This window comes from Vipera ursinii, assembly GCF_947247035.1.
Source record: "Vipera ursinii genome assembly, chromosome: 1".
Lineage (NCBI taxonomy): Eukaryota > Metazoa > Chordata > Lepidosauria > Squamata > Viperidae > Vipera > Vipera ursinii.
Genome location: NC_139512.1, coordinates 322,934,333 through 322,956,070, shown reverse-complemented (window position 1 = coordinate 322,956,070; position 21,738 = coordinate 322,934,333). Strand labels below are relative to the sequence as shown.

The 21,738-nt window shown below is 40.0% G+C and overlaps 1 protein-coding gene across 21 annotated transcripts in view; it reads left to right on the top strand.

Moving 5' to 3' along the window:
* The window catches only part of NRXN1 (neurexin 1), a gene marked incomplete at its 5' end in the record, with an annotated part of 949,216 nt that overhangs the window by 347,612 nt on the left and 579,866 nt on the right, over nt 1–21,738 (top strand). For all 21 annotated transcript variants that reach the window (XM_083350272.1, XM_083350275.1, XM_083350271.1 and 18 more), the window contains one exon: nt 12,944–13,382. In XM_083350272.1, the coding sequence (XP_083206398.1) occupies nt 12,944–13,382 (439 nt within the window). The remainder of the gene's footprint in view (nt 1–12,943; nt 13,383–21,738) is intronic.

Sequence of the window (21,738 nt, the reverse complement as noted above, 5' to 3'; positions counted from 1 at the left end):
CTCGATAATTTCGGAGGAGACTTTTAAACAAGTGTGCGGCCAGAGCAACCGGTGGGCTACGCTAAGACCGACTACCCTAAAACTAACTGACTTCCAGCATGCTCCCGTAAAAATCAAGGGGGAGGCCACACTGTCGGTTGGGTTCAGAGGGTTCCGTGGGGACTTGGATGTGTTGGTAGTTGATGGCCGTAGGACTAGCCTAGTGGGGCTGGACTGGTTCGGGCTGCTGGGCATAGGCATCTCAGGGATCCATAGGGTCGAGGCCACGAGCCTCGAATCCATCTGCAAAGCATTTGCAGATGTATTCAAGGACAAGCTAGGCACATACACGGGGCCACCCATCAAGTTAAAGCTAAACCCCAACATTATGCCCATCAGAATCAAACCCCACAGGGTTCCCTTTGCCCTTAAAAGTAAAATAGAGAGGGAGTTGGAAAGGCTAGTGGACCAGGGGTGTTAGAGCCCGTGGAAGGGGGTGAATGGGAAACCCCTATAGTTACCCCATTAAAAGCTAACGGGGAGGTGATGATCTGTGCTGATTACAAATGTACTGTGAACCGGGCCCTCAATTTGCATGCTTACCTGGTCCCGACGGTCAGCCATATCCTCGCCTCTCTTCAGGGCGGTGCCATTTTTGCAAACCTAGACTTGGCGCAGGCGTATCAGCAACTCCTGGTTGACCCAGAGACTGCTGATGTGCAGACCATAGTAACGCACAGAGGCGCTTTCAGAGTTAACTGTTTGCACTTCGGTATCTCTTCAGCACCAGGGATCTTTCAAGAAGTGATGGAGAAAACACTGAAGGGCATTCCAGGAGTATGCCCGTACTTTGATGATGTCCTCATTGCTGGAAGCTCTGAGATCAGCTGAGAGACTGCAGGCTGTTTTAAACAGATTTTGCTCTGCAGGGCACAAACTCAAGAAAGACAAGTGTAGCATAGGGGTAACATCTACTGAGTTCCTAGGGTTCAGAATTGATGCCAAGGGGGTGCATCCTGCTGAATCCAAGGTGAGGGCAATAAAAATGGCCCCACTCCCAAGAACAAGGGGGAATTACAAGCTTTCTTGGGGCTCCTAAATTTTTACCATTCATTTCTTCCACACAAAGCTGCAATAGCTGAGCCTCTGCACAGGCTCCTAGACAAGCAAGCTGTGTGGAGTTGGAATAAGCAGCATGAAAACAGTTTTAGACAACTGAAAGAGCTACTGTCAAGTAACTCCACAGTCACCCACTTCATAGAGTCAACACCTATATGCATCACATGTGATGCATCCCCATACAGAGTGGGTGCTGTACTGAGCCATCTTGAAGACAATGGAGACCAAGTGCCCATTGCCTATTACTTACGCACATTGTCTAGGGCAGAAAGGAACTATGCTCAAATCGATAAGGAAGCTCTGGCCATCGTGGCCGGGGTCAAGAAATTCCATGACTACCTTTATGGCAGAGAATTCACCATATTCTCAGATCATAAGCCCCTACTGGGGTTGTTCACAACGGACAAACAGACACCTGAAATTATATCACCCAGAATACTTAGGTGGTCCATCTTCCTATCTGCATACTCTTGCAAGTTAGTTCACCACCCAGGTAAAGAGATGGGCCATGCAGGTGAGTTAAGCAGGTTGCCTTTAGACAAGGCCGAACCGGATCCAGCACCAGCAGCCCAGATACTGTCTATTCAAGATCTACCAGAGTGCCCCCTGCAGGCAAAAGACATAGCCGCTGAAACAGCAGCAGACAGAGTCCTAAGCAGAGTTCAGGAACCAAATTCCAACCTTACTTCAACAGGAGGCATGAGTTGTTGGCATACAAGGGCTGCCTCCTATAGGGAAGTAGGGTCATCATTCCCCAAACACTGAGAAACATGGTCATTAAGTCATTACATGAAGGACATCCAGGAATAGTCAGAATGAAAGCGTTAGCAAGGAGTTATCTGTGGTGGCCTGGCCTCGATAAGGCTATTGAGGAACAGGTTAATGGTTGTTATGACTGCCAAAGGTCCAGACCTGAGATGCCCCATGCACCAGTACTCAAGTGGGAAGAGACACACACTCTATGGTTCAGGGTACACATTGATTACACAGGCCCCTTCCAGGGACAGTTGTTCCTGGTGGTGGTAGATAGCCACTCTAGGTAGTTAGAAGTGTTACCAGTCACTAGCATGACCTCGGCCAAAACCATCCAAGTGCTCAGGGGGCTCTTTGCCATACATGGCCTGCCAGACATATTAGTCTCAGACAATGGGCCTCAATTCACCTCTGCTGAATTCCAGGCATTTACCAGGGCCAGCTTGATTAGGCATGTCACATTGGCGCCCTTCCACCCATCATCTAATGGATTAGCAGAATGCATGGTAAGAACAACCATGGACGCATTGCGGTACATCATCAACGGTGACTGGCATCAACGGTTGGCACAGTTCCTGTTAGCGCAACACACCACACCCTGCACTGCCACAGGCAAGAGTCCAGCGGAACTGCAGTGGGACCGGAGGCTCATCACCAAATTGGTCAGACTGCACCCTGACAGAGTGGCTGCTGAGGCCGTGCATCCCAGAGTTCCTAGAGAATTTCACAATAACAACTTGGTTTGGGCAAGGAACTATGGGCCAGGGCATTTTTGGATTCTGGGGGTGGTGGTTGACAGAACTGGGCCATTGTCCTATATTATTGGGGTGGAGGGGAATTGTCAGATCAGGCGTCATGTAGATCAAATCAGGAAGTGGGTTCCTGAAGGGTCTCAGGGTGACCACTCACAACAAAGAACAATTGAACAAAAAGGGGAAGCCCAGGGACTGGGTCAAGCAGAATATGTGGACCTGGGCTCAACCCTGACCGATGATGAGATGGAAGTCCAGCAAGGGCTGAAACAGTCTATTAGGACCCACAGACCACCTACATACCTTGCTGATTATGAACAATCCTGAACAGGCCAGAGAGGGGTCACCGCTCAGGTTGATGTTGTGTTTGAAAAATATTATGCATAGACACACACACACACACATACACATGTGTGTGTGTATGTGTGTGTGTGTGTGTGTGATCTTTTAAGGGGGAAGGGGTGTTATGTATGGGGTGTGAGCAGCAGCTCTGCAGGTACTACCAGGGGGCGCTGTGTTGTGGCCGGATTGGCTGAAAGGATTTCGGCGGGAGATATGGACGGATGGATTGGCCAGAATGTCACCTGGCTAGGTATATAAGGGGTCCAGGTAACCCCCTTTGTCCAGTACACGCCTACCACAAATAAAGAGCTGACTTGCGGTACTCATCTGCCTCTTCATTGCCATGCGGTCCTCAACCCGCAACTTAACATACTTTTTTCTCCACCAAATTTCATTTTGTTAGATAGCACACAGTGTTCAAGTCAAGATCCTTCTGTATCTTAAGCCTATCTTTTGGAGTGTTGGCTATGGCTGCCAGCTTGGTGTTGTCTGCATATTTGATAAATTCCCCATCTATCCCTTTGTCCAAATCATTGATGAAGATGTTGAAGAGTACTGGGCCTAAAAGAGAGCCTTGGGGTACCCCACTGCATACTTCCCTCCTTGTATATGCAATTCCATTAACGTGGAGAGTGTGGTTGGTCAGTCAGTTATGAATCCATCTTGTGGTGATGCTGTCTAACCCACATTTATCTTATCAAGTAGTAGGTTGTGGTCTACTTTATCAAATGCCTTACTGAAGTCCCAGTAAATTATATCCAGAACATTCCTCTGGTTCACTAATTTTGTCAAAGAATGTCTGAAATGGTCTGCTTTTGGCAAACACATGTTGATTTTTGGTTATGACTTTGTTTGCCTCTAGGTGTTTGCTGATTTGTTACTTGATTATCTTTTCCAGAATCTTCCCAGGTATTGAGGTCAGACTGATAAATCTGTGGTTTCCTGGATCTATTTTTTTTTCCTTTTTTGAAGATGGGAACTACATCAGTTCTTTTCCAGTCCTCTGGTAATTTCCCAATGCTCCAGGATCTTTGAAAAATATAGTTCAGTGGTTCTGAGATCATATCTGCCAGTTCCTTCAGTACCTTGGGGTATAATCCATCTGGTTGTGGTGATTTGAACTTGTCTACGATGGACAGGTGCTTGCGCACCATTTTTGTGCATATTTTCACTTGTGTTTCTATTCTGTTTTTTACCTTACTGTTTTTATAGGTTGGACTGTTTTTCTCTATATGTAAAAACAGACGCAAAAAACAAGTTGAGTAGTTCTGCTTTCTCCCTGTTGCTTCTCGCCTTCTTGCCACTTTCTGCCACAAATGCACCAATTGTTTCCTTGATTTTTTTCTCAGTTTTTACATGTTAAAAGAAGCTTTTTTTGGTATTTTTTACCTTTGTCACAAGCCTTAGTTCATTTTGAGACTTAGCTTTCCTCACTTCATCTTTGCAGGCTCGGGCTATTTGCTGATATTCTGCCTTAGTTATGTGCCCCTCTTTCCACTTTTTATACTTCTTTTTGTCTTTCAAATTATAAGAGAGTTATTTATGGGCTTTATTTCATGGCCTCAGACTGAGATGAAGGATGTAAGACAAAGTAAAGAAATAGCTAGGCCATATTTATACTATAGTGTGATGAAGTGGAAAAAGATACAAAAATACTAGCCTAAGGACTGACCAACCCATTTTATATCTGCATTCTCACTTGGAAAGTAGTTTTATCTTTGTCTTGTGGTAGTGCACTAGCTTGCCCTGATTAAGGATGTTGCTTATTGAGACAACAGTCAGAAAGAGGACAAACATATACAATATTTCATTTAACCTTTTACTTTAAAAAAACATAATTGAAATTTGGAATATATTGCAAAAGGAATGAGGAGAGAGATGGAATGGAATAGTAAAGTAATTCAAACTTAGGTGCACAGAGTTTTTTTTAAGGAGGGATTGATTCATTTAATTTATATGACTCTGGAGTGGTATACAAAGGACAGCTTGCTACTCCTCCAAAAGGCTGTATGCAAGAGAAAATAATTTATTCCATCATGTTTTTGGCTTTAGCTGAAGCCAAATGTTGATGTTTTTATTATTTTTATAGGAATCTTTAAAATCCATTGTATTATTTTAACTGCATTGTTACTGTTTTATAATTCACTGCCATAGTCCAGTGAGGACACATCATCCTAAAAATGCTGCAAATATATATGTAAATCTTCTTGCCAGAGTGCTAAATATACAGTTCCCTGTTTATAATTCCATTCATATCTACTCTTACATTCAAGATTGACAGTTTTGCACACATCAGTAAATTCCTGAAAAATAATTTATGGTGGCATCTAGAAAACATGTTTCTTTTACGTAAATGATTTTGGATCATAAAATGAGCTTTTGGCAAGGGGTGATTTATGCAGGAATTACAATGGTCATTCAAATTGGTTCACAACTTATTTTTTTTTCCAGGCACTTCCTCTTTATAAAGAATAGATGGATTCTTTCATATTGAGCAGAAAGCCAATCACATTAAACAACATTGTTGCTTTTCAGTGATAGGGGCTGAATATACTATTTAGTATGTGGAATAAAAACAATTCAGAAAGTGAAAAACATTTACTTGGACATGAGTTCTTATCTAATATATTGACCTTGCCATGCACAAACTGGGGAGAAGCAGACACAATTTCTCAAAGCATATTTATGGATCACCAAATTATTGTGTCTGACGATAATGCCCTGAATATCTTGAAATTGCACATCATCTTAAAAGCTGTTCATGGGTTAAGTATCATTCACATAAATGGTCTTTTGATGAGTAAACAAGAAGTAGTGATATGACTTTTCACCAATGCTATTTGCAAATGCTCTGATATAAGAAGAAAAGTAAGCCAGCTGCAGTAAACCTTTTTTTATCTTTTTTTCTTGTATATATTTTATTGGTATTTTTTAACATTACATAAATCATTCAGTAATTTGTAAACAGTATGTTGTCTGGGTAACATTTATAAGACAATCTTTAACAACTGATTTCTATAATCTATATTCCATATGTTAATTTCAGTTGATTTCCCCTTTCCCCAAAGTATCTTTCTTTGCAAAACATTAGACTAAAACAATTCTCATTATTTTGATAAACAACAATTAAGTATATAGTTTTTCCAATATCCTATTTGTCATTTTAGTTGCCTTATCGTAAATCCTGTTACCATGCTTATTTCAGCTTATTTCTCCCCCCAAATTCTAAATATTCTTACTAGTGACAATTTTCTCAACAATTAACTACATTTACATTGGTGGATTTAATTCTATTTTTTCCATATAAGCCCTCTCATACTTTTATATTTCTTAATCAATAAGTAAAAAATAGAAAGAGAAAAGAAAAAAGAAAAGAGGAGCGAGACAAAAAAGAGGAAAGAAAGAAGAAAGAAAAAAGAAAAAAAAGACAAAAGCACTGAGATACAAAAAATAACATACGACTGAAGATATGTATCCCTCCTAATTTAATATATATTTATTCCCTCAATTTCTTATTCTTTTTGACCATAGCTGAGAATGTATTTAATCTATTTAAACTTTAAGCATTCCATTCACTAGATCTAAACATCTAATCCTTTAACTTTCATTCAAAATACATTTTTATGCTTTTCTTATCATCACATTTAAATAACTAAAATGTTTGCTGTTTAAATCATTTCAACTTTTTTTTACAGAAAGGAAAAAGAAAAAAAAACATATTGTATGTATGTTAAGTATTTGTCAAGGCTTTTTTTTTGAACACACACATATACACATACACACACACACACACACACATATGTCTTGCCATATTTGTGTCTTTTCCCGTGTAAGATTAAGAGTGTCTTGGCGACATTTCGACGAGGTCCGACTCGTCATCTTCAGGCTGGTGTCTTCGGCTTCGTGCTTGCGCAAGCAAAGCATGATCGGAGCTGCTGTCTCTTTATAAATATTGGCCGGGTTGTGTGTGGTGCTGGCTTTGTTGCTGTAAGCGGGTTGGTTGGCTGTGTTGTTACATCCTGATTGGAAGATGGAGTTATTGTTTGCAGCTTAGTCGGCTGTTTTGTAGCATCCTGTGTGGCTGAGGTGTTGGCTGTGTACCCATTAGTCTTTTGTGTTGTAACAACTTGGGTGATGGGCTGTGTGATGACATCCTGAGCTCTAGTGTAGTGATATCCTGAGTTCTGGGCTGCAACATCCTGGGTGGTTGGCTGTGTTGTGACATCCCAGGCTCTGGTTTGGCTCTGAGTTAGCGGTCTTGCTTTGTGTTCATGGCATGTGTCAGTTTCCTTTGTGTGGGAGTCGGGAGGGGGTGCAGCAGCTGGAGATGTCACCGTGGTTTGGCTTCTGGATGGTGGTTGCATTTCGTCTATGGGGTGGGTTTGGGTTTGAGTCTGGTGAGGATGATTGGTGGTGGCATCCTGTGTTGTTGTGGGTCTGGTGTCGGTTTTTCTGGCTGGGACTCATTTGTTGACTAGGGCTAGTTTCCAGATGTCTGGTAGGCAGGAGGTATTGTCATATTTATTCATGTTGTGGGGGTGTTTCTCTATTTTGATGGCTTCCATAATTATTCTCTTATTGTAGTGTTTAGTTTTGGAGATTAATTTCATTCCTTCAAAGTCAATTTCATGTCCTGTTGCTTTAAGGTTCTGGAAAAGGGAGGAAGTATTTTTCTTCTTTTCTGACTGCATTCTTGTGTTCTGCGATACGTGCATTTATTCTCCTATTAGTTTGTCCAATGTATGTGGCTGGGCAGATTTTGCATGGTATTTTATAGACTCCTTGGTTTTCAAGCTGGAACTTGTCTTTAGGGTTTCTTAAGATGTTGGCTACTTTTTGGTCAGTGCTAAAGGCTTTCTTGATATTGTGTTTGTGGAGAATTTTGCTGATTTTATCTGTGGTGCCTTTAATGTAGGGGAAGAGGGCGATGCCGTTGTCCTGTTCTGTGTCTTGGTTCTTGGGGGGGTGTCTCCCTTTGGATTAGGTTGGTAATAGTGTTTCTTTGGAATCCGTTTGAAATTAATACATTTGTGAGAGTGTGTAATTCAGTTTTTAGGTGGTCTTTGCTATGGAGATGAGGGTCTTCACTACAGAGTTGATCTGTGCCGGGTGGTGATGGGATTTTGCGTTTATGTAGCGGTTGGTGTGTGTTTTTTCCCAGTAGATGGTGTGTCCTAGGGAACCATTGGGTTTTTTGTAGATTAGGACATCTAGAAAGGGGAGTTGGTTGTTGGCTTCTATTTCCATAGTAAATTGTATTTTGGTGTGTAGGCTGTTGAGATGTGTGAGGAAGTTGTCTAGTTTTTCTTTCCCATGTGGCCAAATTACGAAAGTGTCATCTACATATCTAAGCCAGAGTTTGGGTTTGTGTTCAGATTTGTCTAAGGCGTTGTTTTTAAAGTGTTCCATGTATAGGTTTGTGATGATGGGTGAGAAAGGTGACCAGAGCCTGGGATGTTACACCACAGCCTTCTGCTCAGGACATTACATCACAGAACTCAGGAGGTTACAATACTAAAGCTTGGGATGTCACAACACAGCCAACCACCCAGGATGTTGCAGCCCAGAACTCAGGATATCACTACACTAGAGCTCAGGATGTCATCACACAGCCCATCCCCCTCCTTTTTCCCCCCAGAGATCTCTAATTTTGGGGACTTTCTTCTTCAGGAAAATAGGTAGGATAGAGAAAATCAATATTCTTACCCAGATTCAAGCATGCTGTTTAAAATCCACTTAGTTTAAAAGCTTATGACTTCCGTTGTTTTCAGCTGTGACTGGACATGGAGTTAGCCAGCCTTTTCTTCTGTTGGTTTCTGGGAGGCTTCTCCTGGACCGTTTGGGGAGACCACCATCTCTCCTAAGTCCATGGGATTTTCTTCCTTCATTCTACCCCTTCAGGGTGGGTTCTGGCCCCTTAGGGTCCCTAACAAAAGAAATTTCAGCTGAAGGGTTCGGCATTCCGAATCTTCCGACTGCTCCGCTGGAAAACAGGAAGCGGAAGTCTGCAATAAACCTCCTATGTAATGGATTTTAGTTTAGCAAATCAGGATTTTACTACAATATCCATATGTGAAGTCTTATCTATGATTACATGAAAGTAAGTTCAATTAAGTATTCTGAAGTTAACATATCTTGCTGGGAGGAAGAAACTGCATATGTGGTTTAAGTACTATTAAGGTACTTAAGAACTTTAAGAGGGAGTAAATTATAAAATTATTAAAACTTTATATTACTACAATATAATAAGCAAAATAATAACATTACTTTATTACCAAAATAAATGGAAATTTTCAAAATCTTTGAATATGGAATGCATAATATAAAAGCCTCTTTAATGCAATTTCTTTCCAATTTCTATTTTCACATAGAGATAGCCCTGCTTTCTTAACTTTAGTCTATCCTGACTAGAAAAACCAGGAGTTTCAATCTAATCCATCTGAAAGATGCCAGTCAGACCCACATCCCATAAAAAGTTCACATTCCAACATCTGTGACTGAATTCAGAAGAGTGGAGATATGTTAGATATTCCACTTCCTTTTGTGTTATAAGTTGTTCACATAAGTAAATGTATTTTAAGGTACATTAATAAATGCACAAGAGCCCATTCAGTGTAGTGGTTAAGGCATCAGGCTAGAAACTGGGAGACCATGAAGCCTAGACTTGCCTTGGGTATTATTATTATTATTATTATTATTATTATTATTATTATTATTATTATTATTATTAATTAATTAATTAAATTTATATACCGCCCTTCTCCCGAGGGACTCAGGGCGGTGAACCGGGCACATATAAATAGCAAATACAAAAATTAAAAAGAGAATTAAATAATCCCCCCATCAGGCCAGGCCAGCTTGTTCGAATAAGTGGGTCTTCAGACCGCGTCGGAAGGAGCGAAGGTCCGGTGCCGTCCAGAGCTCGACCAGCAGCTGGTTCCATAAAGCCGGAGCGCCCACAGAGAAGGCCCTCTCCCTGGGGGCCACCAGCCAACATTCTCTGACCGGAGGCACCCTGAGGAGGCCCTCTCTGTGGGTATGAAACTAGATGGGTGAAAGAGCAGCAACTGTTATGTTATTTAATTGATCAGCTAAAATAGTATTTTGTCCGATAAGGTTTTTGTCAAATTCACTTTATTTATTTTTGACTCTGCTCCAGTGTATTTCAAATTTCAGCAAAGCTGATAGTTTCTTTTAAATTACTGCATATGGATGATCTGTTTTCACACTGATGCAAATTCTTGCATCAACCTACCCCAAATTTCCTAAGTTCAAACAAGCCATTCATGTTCCTGGAACTTGTTTAGGGAATATGATTTATCTACTGATTTTTATTTATTTTCTTTTTGGGGCATATTGAAATTACAATTGAGTCACAATTTTTGTAGAGTCTCTGGAGAGCATACCTAAAGTTCTAGTTTATAGTATAAAAATACCTTTAATATGCTGGTTATGTGCTAACAAGATGGCGTCAACTTTTAGTGATCACATAGATTTTCTTTGTGATGCTTTTCCCCTAAACTGTACTTTTCGGACTGCCAGTGTTACTCCCATTGCCACTGTGACTGAATCCATCTATGTTGTAACTGGTTATCATCTGTCTTGTCTTTCTTTTCACCTTTCCCATCATTAGCACCTTCTCTAGGGAGCTAGATTTTCACATAATGTGCCTGAAGGAGGACAATTTGAGTCAGGTTATTTATGCTTTCAGTGAGAACTCTGGGTAGACTTGTTCAATGATGCATTTTTTTGTTGTTGTTTTGTTGTTTATCTACTATATTCTCTTCCAGTGCCAATGGTGAAAACCATACATTTTCTTCTTATCCAAGCTTTTCAAAAATCCAACTTTTCCTTCCACAGAGTGTCACCATGAATACAATTTCTTGCAATGTTCTGATCTTTGTAGATATGTATGTATGTATGTATGTATGTATGTATGTATGTATACAATTTTACAGCTTGGAATATCTTTTCCAAGAACTTTATGGCTGCTCTACCAAGTGCTAGTCTGTAGGATATTTCTTGACTGCTTGTTGTTGTTTGTTGTTGTTGTTGTTTGGTTGTTGTTGTTTTTTTACTGATGATGTTTGATCTGAAAGGAAGAAGCTATTCAGTATCATTTCAACATCTTCTTTGCCAATTCTATGGCTGGTTGTTGTTGTACTGGTTGTTTTTAGTTGGTCTTCTTGATATTTAATTTTAGTCCCATTTTTTCACAATAGTCCTTGACTTTTATAGTAGAGTTTTAAGCTCTTTTACATTTTCAGCTATTAGGACATTGTCACTAGCACAGCAGAGATATTTGGTGTTTTGTCATTTAATTTTAAAACCATACTTTCTTCCAAATCAGCTTTCTTAATATATATTCAGCATACAGGTTAAACAAATAAGGGAGAATATATAGCATTATCAGCTTTATCTTATTATTTTGCCAACCCACAGCCAGTGAATTTTACTGTAGCCATGCACATTTCATCTAATATTTTTAGTTTCCTTGGTGATTATGAGGGAAATTACCTTCTCTATGATCCAGTACTCAAAAATGCATACTTTTGTCCCTCTAAAAAGAATATTATCTGATCCAGAGATATAGACACACTATGGCTTCCATATTATAAAATGTATCAGTCCAGCTTGAAATGGTTACTATAAAGCATACTTCTTCAGCTGTGTGGGAATATGCCTGAATGTCAACTATCAGATTTCCCATACTTCCTCAATGCTGCAATTTCAACAAATGTAAAGTGTAAAATGAAGCATTTTACCATGAAAAACACAACCTTCACCTTTACAGTAATGAGATTTATGTTCAGAATAACTAAGCAAGACAATTCTCCTAAAAGGAAAGACTACAGGAATCAAGGGTTCTGTAGGCTATGAAGGAGAGAAAGGGGAGGCATGATAAAGATATTTAAAATCATGAGCGGTATTTGTTAGGTTGATCAAAAGAAGTTCTCAATGTGTTAGAACTGAAAGTCATTCACTGAAACTAAACATAGCAAAATTCAGGAAATGTGGTAGCCCCCTCCCATAGCTACTAATATCAATGGTTGCTTATAGGGGTGCATATTAATCATAAAATATATATTTAAGTCTAGAATGAACTATTGTACTTTGGAAATTCTGATGAACAGTTTTCTTTTAGCTGTGGACTGGGGGAAAAACTGTAATATTTTGAATGTTTTGAATTTTGGCTAAAATAACATTTTTGGGGTGCTAAGCAAGATTTTACAGATGAGTGGTGCCAGGCTAGAATAAATCAATTCAGATTCAAACTGGAGAGTTTAAGTATAAAAATTAAGAAGATATCTTTAAATTATTCAACCATTAATTGATATTATTTTTGTCATTGTGCTATTTTTTCCTAGAGTGTATTTATATCTTAATTCTTGTACCTAAGGAGGAATTGCCATGTATATGTATAGATGTTATATTGTGTCCATGGAACTATTCAATCTAATATTATTATATGAGCACATTATTGCATGTTAAATAAGAATAATCTTTTGCAGAAAGATGGGATAAAGAGCTGAAGCCATAGTCTCACAGATGCATTTAGCTATTGTTTTAGTTCAGGGGTCTTCAAACCTGGCCCTTTTATGACGTGTGGACTTCAACTCCCAGAATTCCTCAGCCAGCATGCCTGGCTGAGGAATTCTGGGAGTTGAAGTCCACACGTTTTAGTTCAATACCTAATAAAGATAACTGAATGGACCAAAATTTGTTTTTAGCTGAAGAAATGACAAAATGAAGGAAATTTTGTCGTAATTTAATTTTCAGAGTTTAAACTGCAGAATGAGTTCCAGCCATAGATGAAATTCAGGCTCAGGACTTGGCTTCAGAGAGAAAGAGGGGCATGCTGAAATGTATGTGAAATTTACAAAATGTGTTATTTAACATGATAACATGAAACTTTATAAAATGTAAGGATGTAATTAATATTCAGATTTATTTATACAATTTAATCCATTTCAGTAATTACTGTGCTTTACTTCTAGGTTGTTTATAAAAACAATGATGTAAGACTGGAATTGTCTCGACTGGCCAAACAAGGAGATCCTAAGATGAAGATTCATGGTGTCGTGGCATTTAAGTGTGAAAATGTGGCAACCTTGGATCCAATCACTTTTGAAACACCAGAATCCTTTATTTCTTTGCCTAAATGGAATGCCAAAAAAACAGGTTCAATATCCTTTGACTTTCGCACCACTGAACCCAATGGGCTGATTCTCTTCAGCCATGGCAAACCACGACATCAAAAAGATGCCAAACATCCACAAATGGTTAAAGTTGACTTCTTTGCCATTGAAATGCTTGATGGGCACCTCTACCTGCTTTTAGACATGGGCTCTGGAACAATTAAAATAAAAGCTTTGCAGAAAAAAGTGAATGATGGAGAGTGGTACCATGTTGACTTTCAAAGAGATGGACGATCTGGTAAGTTTTAACCAAAATGCTCATGAACTCTAAATCCTCTATAGTAAAAGAATTGTTAGAGAAAAAAATGTGTATTTAGTATTACTCTAGAACAGCAAAGCAACTTATATTTTGAAATATTCAATTAGTATTTTGATTATTTGTCTTCCTGAACAAGTTGGAGAAGAAGATAATCAAAAGATGCTTATTTTGTAAGTATTTTCAATGTTTAGGAAATGTAATTCGCATATATTGCTCCAACACAAAATAATTATGGAGAATAATATAACAGTATAAAAAACAAAACAATATAAAAGAACTTTGAATCATTGTTATCCTTTACATCATACATGAAATGATTTCATTTTTCTTCAGGTACATAATTGATCCATTAGTAGTTGTACACTATTCATATTTTTTTCAAAAATCTTAACTTTGTTGAGAAGAAATTATCAATGAACAATGGGCACTGAATGAATCATAATACATTAAGGAAATGCATCTATATATAAATAAAACATTGTAAAACATCATTGGTTTAATTGTATGTATGATAAAATACACTTACATTTTGATTTTGATTGCAGTTAGTTATACTTTTAAGTTCTTCATATATTTATGGATTATTCTCTGCTGAGGAAAAGAAAATCAAATCAGAGTTGAATTAGATTTTCATGAGAATAGTTTTCCACAACAAAATATTGCATTGTGAGATGAGCACAACTTATTTTGTGGGATTTTTTCTACTAAAATGCAGTCAGTAAAAATAAAATAGCATGTAAATTTTACACCTAAACTTTCCATACTTCTTGGCACATCAGTTTTTTAGGGAAAAAAGGTAAAAATGAAAATGTATATAGTACAGCTGGAGAATCAAAGAGAAAAGCAACCTAAAATTAAGGAGAAATTTCCTGACAGAACAATTAATCAGTGGAACAACCTGCCTCCAAAAGTTGTGAATACTATAACACTGGAGGTTTTTAAGAAGAGACTAGACAGCCATTTTTCTGAAATGGTTTAGGCAGTGGTGGGATTCAGCCAGTTGGCACTGGTTCAGCAGAACTGCTAGCTAATTTTTTGTTCCCCAATCCGAGAATGGACTTCTGGAAGCAGCAACCACACAGAGAACCGGTTGTTCACATATTTGAATCCCACCACTGAATATAGGGTTTCCTGCTGGAGCAGGGGATTGGACTAGAAGACTTCCAAAGTCCCTTCCAACTCTTGTTGTTATTATTATTATTATTATTATTATTATTATTATTATTATTATTATTATTATTATTATTGCTAAAATGTGGATATGGTTTGTTTATGGAGTACCTGTGTAACTTGTTTGATTCCTAGTAATTGGATGAATGCTGTTAATATGAGAAATACATGAATGTGAAAGAAGGTTTACTGCATATTTTGTAGGTTTAAAGAAAATATGTTATAAAGTGAATAGGCTTGAATTATGAAACTTTTTGTATGACTATGGAGTTGAAGATGGGTTGTAAAATGCAATCACTGAAATATATATAAGAAAGCAATGTGTAAAAATAAATAGAATGCTTAGTGAATATTTCACTATTGATCAAGGTGTAAGATAAACAATTTCTTGGTTGTTCTATGCATTTAACATTTAGATACATTGTTTTTAATGCATTTATGGATTAATATGTAAGGAATGCTTGTGATATTAGAAATGTGTTGGTTGGGAGTAAGGATATATATACATATTAGCTACAGAAATTGAATGAATGAAGAATGAATGAATGAATGAATGAATGAATGAATGAATGAATGAATGAATGAATGATATTTACCATAATGTTTATAGATTCTGCCTGGGGTAAATAATACATTTTTCACATATCTTGGAGAAATGTTTCCTAAAGAGGAGACATGATAGATAAATATTAAGGTGTGATAGAGTTGCAAAACAAATACATGTAAGAAGAGTAAAAGAATTCAGAGGAATGGAAGATCAGGAAAGTTGTGATTGAATGAAGTTGATGAGATCCTGGAAAAGAGAGCTCAGGAGACATATAGTGAATTGTGTTACAGTAAGTCTTCCTATTTTTTATTTTCCTTTTCTACTACATGAAGCTGCTTACCCTGGAAGGGAATAGTGTAGTAGCTACGGATGTGTATATGTTTAAACTCTCATGTTCACTGAAAATTACTTCCAAGGGCTGCTATTTAACTTCCTAAGGAAAAGATACTAACTTCTTTGGTTATGTTGTTCTACTTTTATTTAGTTTTTCCTTTTTTAGAGTAAAAAGACAAGGACTATATTATATTTGGGTTTATGGGTGTCTGTGGTTTAATAGGAAGTTTTAGTCATTTTATTAAAAATAGCAAAACTAAAAAAAACGGATTTACAGACTTATGGAATTGCTCACTGCTGATATTAGTATGCAGAACTTCAGGGGCAAAGAGATTGTTTTCTGCTAACATGAAATGCCAGAACAAGAAGCAAGCATCATTGCCTTGCTCAGGTTCTACATACATCAACAAAAACTGAAAAGAAAAGAGAAGAGAAGAACCCAGAAATTTGACACTTTGTGGAATGGCTGGTCCAACAAGCAAGATAAGGCAAAACTGATAAAACATTTGCCAGTTTCATCCCTTTTCCTCTTGTCTGAGCTACGGAAAGGGTCCTTCAAATCCTTCAAGCTAGCATTTCTTTTGCAGGATCTTAAGTGGTTTCAATGACACTGCAAGTGAAACAAAGAGAAATCAGCAAATAAAAATCAGCATCATAGGAAATAGTTCCAAAAGAGTTATCAGTTTGAATCATCATGTGGAAGTGATAATATTGAGACAAAACTGTTGTTGGACCAGATATGAGTTCACTTGACATTGGCCCACAGAATGCCATGTTCCAGAAACATTTAGAAAGTTACAAGATTGTGTGTGTGATCTCTGCATTACCTTTTTGGGGAAAAATAATAGGCAGCCTTATTATCAGGTTCATAGATGTTAGTATATATTATTTTATTATTTAAAAGCAATATAAAAAGGGCTTTCTAGCTGTCAGAGAGAAAAGGCCGTGTATATGAAATTTTAAGCCTGTCTGTTTCACATGTGGAGTCATACTGTGTACTTCCTCTATTTGATATGTTCCTCTTTGGTTTCTGTGAAGATAAGGATGTCATCGAGGTAAACCAGGACCCCCTTATATAGGTGCTCTCTCAGTACGTCATTAATTAATTGCATAAAGACTGCGGGGGCCCCTTGCAGTCCAAATGGCAATACTTTGAATTGATAGCACCCCATTGGGCAGTTGAATGCAGTTTTCCATTCGTCTCCTTCCTTAATCCTAATACGGTAGTATGCTTCCCTCAGGTCTAGTTTGGTAAAAATCTTTCCTTTCGATAGGTGGGATAACATATCCTTCATTAGGGGAAGGGGGTACAGATTACATTCACTAATTGTGTTCAAATTTCTATAGTCCACAACCAAACGAAAGGACCCATCCTTCTTCTCCCTGAACAGAACCGGGGCGGCTACTTTGGGTTTGGCGGGCTCAATAAATCCTCTTTCTAAGTTTTTCTTTATGAATCTCTCCATTTCTGCCATTTCTCTTGGGCTCATGGCATACATCCTGGGTTTTGGGAGTTTTGCCCCAGGTTTGAATTCTATGGTGCAGTCTGTGGGGTGGTGGGGGGGGAGCTCATCTGCTCTTTCCTCACTGAAAACCTCAGCCAGGTCCCTGTATTCCTCCGGTATCTCTGTTAGCCCCTTCTCTTCCCCCACTGCTGCTTTTTCCTCCCTCTGGGTTGGGGGGGTGTTTGGGGGTTTTACGTTTTCCTGTTCCCCTTTTGGGAAGTTGAGTTCTGCAGTCCTCCAGTTTATCCCGGGGTTCCATTTCTTCAGCCATTCCAATCCTAAAATCATTGGGCATGCCATGCCTGGGGCCACTATAAATGTTATGTCTTCCTCATGGGACCCCAGGGACATGTGGAGTGGTAGAGTGGCTAGGGTAGCTGGTCCCCCCCCTGCTATAGACCCGTCTAACTGACTGAAGGAGATTGGTTGTTTTAGCCTCCTCACTGGGATGCTCAGTTCCTCCACCAGTGTTGGGCTGATGAGGCAGCGGATGCAGCCAGAGTCTATCAGAGCTTTTATTTCATTGGCTTTTGGTGCAGAGGAAGCTAATATAGTTACTGTCTTAAGTATGGGTGGAAGAGATCCACTTACCAAAGGTTCTCCCTCTGAGCTGTCTTCCGAGGTGTCCACCGCCCCTGCAGTGTAGGCCGGAGTCCAATCCCAGGTTTTGGAAGAAATTGTGGACTCTACAGCCTCTGTCCCCTTCATGGAAGATTCTTTTGGATTGCCTTGAGACTTCCCCAGCTTTTTGGAAGATGGTGCCTCTGTTTTGTGTGGAGGGGCTTTCGAATGACATTCTGCAGCACGGTGGCCCTCTCTCCCGCAATTGAAACATCCCTTTGATTTTTTAGCCGTAGCCGGTGGGTTTTCCCCCTCACGTGTTTGCTCGAGTGGCGGGCGGCCCCATGGTTTTCCTCTGCGTTGTCTTTTCAATAGATCTATTTCCACTTCCTCTGCCAGGACATACCAGTCATCGAGATGGTAGGGGTCTCCCCGAGGCAGGCAAGCGTCATACAGGTCGTAGTTCAGACCGTCTTTGAAATGGCTAAGGAGGATGTCTTCTGGCCAGTTCAGCTTGCTAGCGATGGCTCGGAATTCTTGGGTATTTTCGGCCACTGTTCTCCTGCCCTGCCTCACCGTCTTGATTCTCTCCCGGGCCTTCCGGTCAGCCAAAGGGTCCTCGAATCGTCGCCTCAAGGATGACATGAATCGGTTGAAGTCGTTGAGTTCTGGGGCGTTGGAGTCATGCAGGTTCACCACCCAGTCTGCGGCCGTCCCGTCCAGGGCAGATTGCACAATTCGGATGCGTGTTTTGTCACTGGGGATGTCTCGTCCGTACCCTTCCATGTAGCTGAGGACTTGGGTTAGGAAAAATCCCAGTCGTGATGGCTCCCCCTTGAATTTTGCTTCCAGGGGTGGGAATCTTTGGCTGGATCGTTGTCTGCGCCGCAGAGTGTATCGCTCCTCATCTCGATCCCCATCTGTGGGTCTGGGGGGGGTGGGTACCGCTGAGTCAGCGGCTCCTGTTCCATTGGACAGCCCTGGGGTTTCAGGTGTTGGATCCCTTCCGTTACCCCTCCAGTTGCGACCCCAGGTGTTGTGGTTTCCAGCTCTCTCCTCCCTTAGTGAGCTCAGGGTTGTTTTCATCAAGTCAATAGCTTTTTCCAGAATCCGCTCTTCCTCACTGGCGTGCAGGGAGTTCTCCATCTCTTGTTTCCATTCCGGTTGGTGGTCGCTCCGTCTCAGGGTCACTTCTCTCGAAGCCTTTTCCCACTCACTTTTCCTTCCAACGCCCATCGACCACCGGGGTTTTTGTTCGTGCTGCTCCGCCGTTTCCTCCCAGGAGGAATATGATGCTTCAGCTTCCCAATGTTTCTGGGAGTTCGGCTGGGAGGAAGGCTCCTTCTCCGTGGGGCTTTCTTCCCTTCTTGCTTCATCGTCAGACATCATATTTATTTGCAAAGTCCCCCGGTAAGGTTCTTCTTTCCGGGTTGACTTTTGTTGCAAGCCCTGTCTAATGTCAGGACCCACCCCAAAACACGTCTTAGGAAGACAAAAACTCTTGGAGTCAGGTTTTTAGTCCAAAAGAAATCTTTACTATGACATGCTCAGTTGTAGGAAATGAGACAGGGCTTAATGGTTCCACGATGTAAATCCTTATAAAGAGTTCCCGGTTTAACCCCCCCTTAATCCCCATTTGGTCAGTCCCCCCATCCTTCCTCTCGTATCATCCATCTCGTGGGAAAAAAGAAGTTAGGACCCTTTTGTTTATTGCTGTCTACCGTGACAAAAGCCAGATGCTAGCCCCCCCTTTTGTTTCCCCAGTTAAAAAGGCTTCTCCTTTCCTTTGAAATGCCTATTGCCGGTTCAATACACATCTATCCTCTTCTCTTCGGGAGATGGCAGAATCCATGGGATATATTTGAAACATTCCATTTATGAATATGATATAAATGGATTCTGACAGACTGGCTTTCCAGCTGAAGTGCACTATCAGAAATACATGGAAATGTTAGACTTCATTTTCATTTTCATCTAGCTGCAGTAATTTTGCTTGAATCTGGAGCTATAGGTAATTGGAAAGTTTCTCTGAACATGATGGGATTAAACCAGATTTAATAATAATAATAAGTTGGAAGGGACCTTGGAGGTCATCTAGTCCAACCCCCTGATCAGGCAGGAAACCCTACACCATTTCAGAGAAATGGCTGTCCAGTCTCTTCTTAAAAACTTCCAGTGTTGGAGCATTCACCACTTCTGGAGGCAGGTTATTCCACTGGTTAATTGTTCTGTCAGGAAGTTTCTCCTTAGTTCTAGGTTGCTTCTCTCTGAGACTACTTTCCATCTGTTGCTTCTTGTCCTGCTTTCAGGTGCTTTGGAGAATAGCTTGACTCCCTCTTCTTTGTGGCAGCCCTTGAGATATTGGAACACTGCTATCATGTCACCCCATGCACTTCTCTTTGTTAAACTACACATACCCAATTCCAGCAACCGTTCCCTATATGTTTTAGCTTCCAGTCCCCCAATCATCTTTGTTGCTCTTCTCTGTACCCTTTGTAGAGTCTCAACATCTTTTTTACATTGTGGTGACCAAAACTGGATACAATATTCCAAGTGTGGCCTTACCAAGGCATTGTAAAGTAGTATTAGTACTTCACGTGATCTTGATTCTATCCCTCTGTTAATGCAGCCTAGCACTGTGTTGGCTTTTTTGGCAGCTGCATCACACTGCTGTCTCATAGTGAAGTGATTGTCCACTAGGACTCCGAGATCCCTCTCACAGTTACTACTATTGAGCAAGGTACCACCTATACTATACCTGTTCCTTTGATTTTTCCTGCCTAAATGTAGAACCTTACTTTTTCACCATTGAATTTCATTTTGTTAAATAGCGCCCAGTGTTCGAGTCTCTCCAGATCCTCCTGTATCTTAAGTCTATCTTCTGGAGTGTTGGCTATTCCTGCCAGCTTGGTGTCGTCTGCAAATTTGATGAGTTTCCCATCTATCCCCTCATCCAAATTGTTGATGAAGATGTTGAAGAGCACTAGGCCAAAACAGAGCCCTGGGGCACCCCACTATACACTTCCCTCCATATAGATGCAGTTCCATTGAGGACCACACGCTGAGTACGCCCTGTCAGCCAGCTATGAATCCATCTGGTGGTGATGCTATGTAACCCACATTTTTCTATCTTATCAAGTAGTAGGTTGTGATCTACTTTCTCAAATGCCTTACTGAAGTCCAAGTGAATTATATCTACAGCATTGCTCTGGTCCACTAATTTTGTCACTTGATCAAAGAATGCAATAAGATTTGTCTGGCATGAACTGTTTTTGAGAAACTCATGTTGGCTTTTAGTGATGACTTTGTTTGCATCAAGGTATTCGTTGATTTGTTGTTTGATTATCTTTTCCAGAATCTTCCCAGGTATTGAGGTCAGGCTGATAGGTCTGTAGTTTTCTGGCTCTATTTTTTCCCCTTTTTTGAAGATGGGAACTACATTAGCTCTCTTCCAGTTCTCTGGTAGTTCCGCAGTGCTCCAGGATCTTTGAAAGATCTAGTTCAGTGGTTCTGAGATCACATCTGCCAGTTCCTTCAGAACCTTGGGTTGTAATCCATCTGGTCCTGGTGATCTGAGCTTGTCTAGGCTGGCAGGTGCTCACTTACCATTTTCTTGCCTATTTTAATTTGTGTTTCTATTCTGTTTTTTATGGCACTGTTTTTGGTAGGTTGGACTGTTTTTTTCCCTTTGTGTAAAGATGGATGCAAAAAATGAGTTAAATAGTTCTGCTTTCTCCTTTTTGCTTGTCACCTTCTTGCCACTTTCCTCCACTAATGGACCAATCATTTCCTTAACTTTTTTCTTGTTTTTTATTGAAATTAGCTCTTTTAAAGTCCAAGACTCTAGTTTGACTGTGTTCTATTGCTTATGCTTCCAGAATGTTGAATTCCAATATTGCATGATCACTTCCCCCCAGGGTTACTGTGGCTTCGACACCTTCTATCATTTCATCTCTGTTAGTGAGAATTAAATCCAATATGGCTAATCCCCTAGTTCCCTTCTCTACTTTTTGGGAGAGAAATTTGTCTGCTAGGTTTGTCAGGAATCTGTTTGATCTTCCACTTGCTGCAGAGTTTGTCTCCCAGTTGGTGTCAGGGTAGTTAAAGTCCTCCATTACTATTGTGATGTGCTTCCTACATACTTTAGTTAGCTGACTAGCAAAAAGTTCATCTATTTCCTCTGCTTGGTTGGGCAGCCTATAGTATACACCTATGGCAA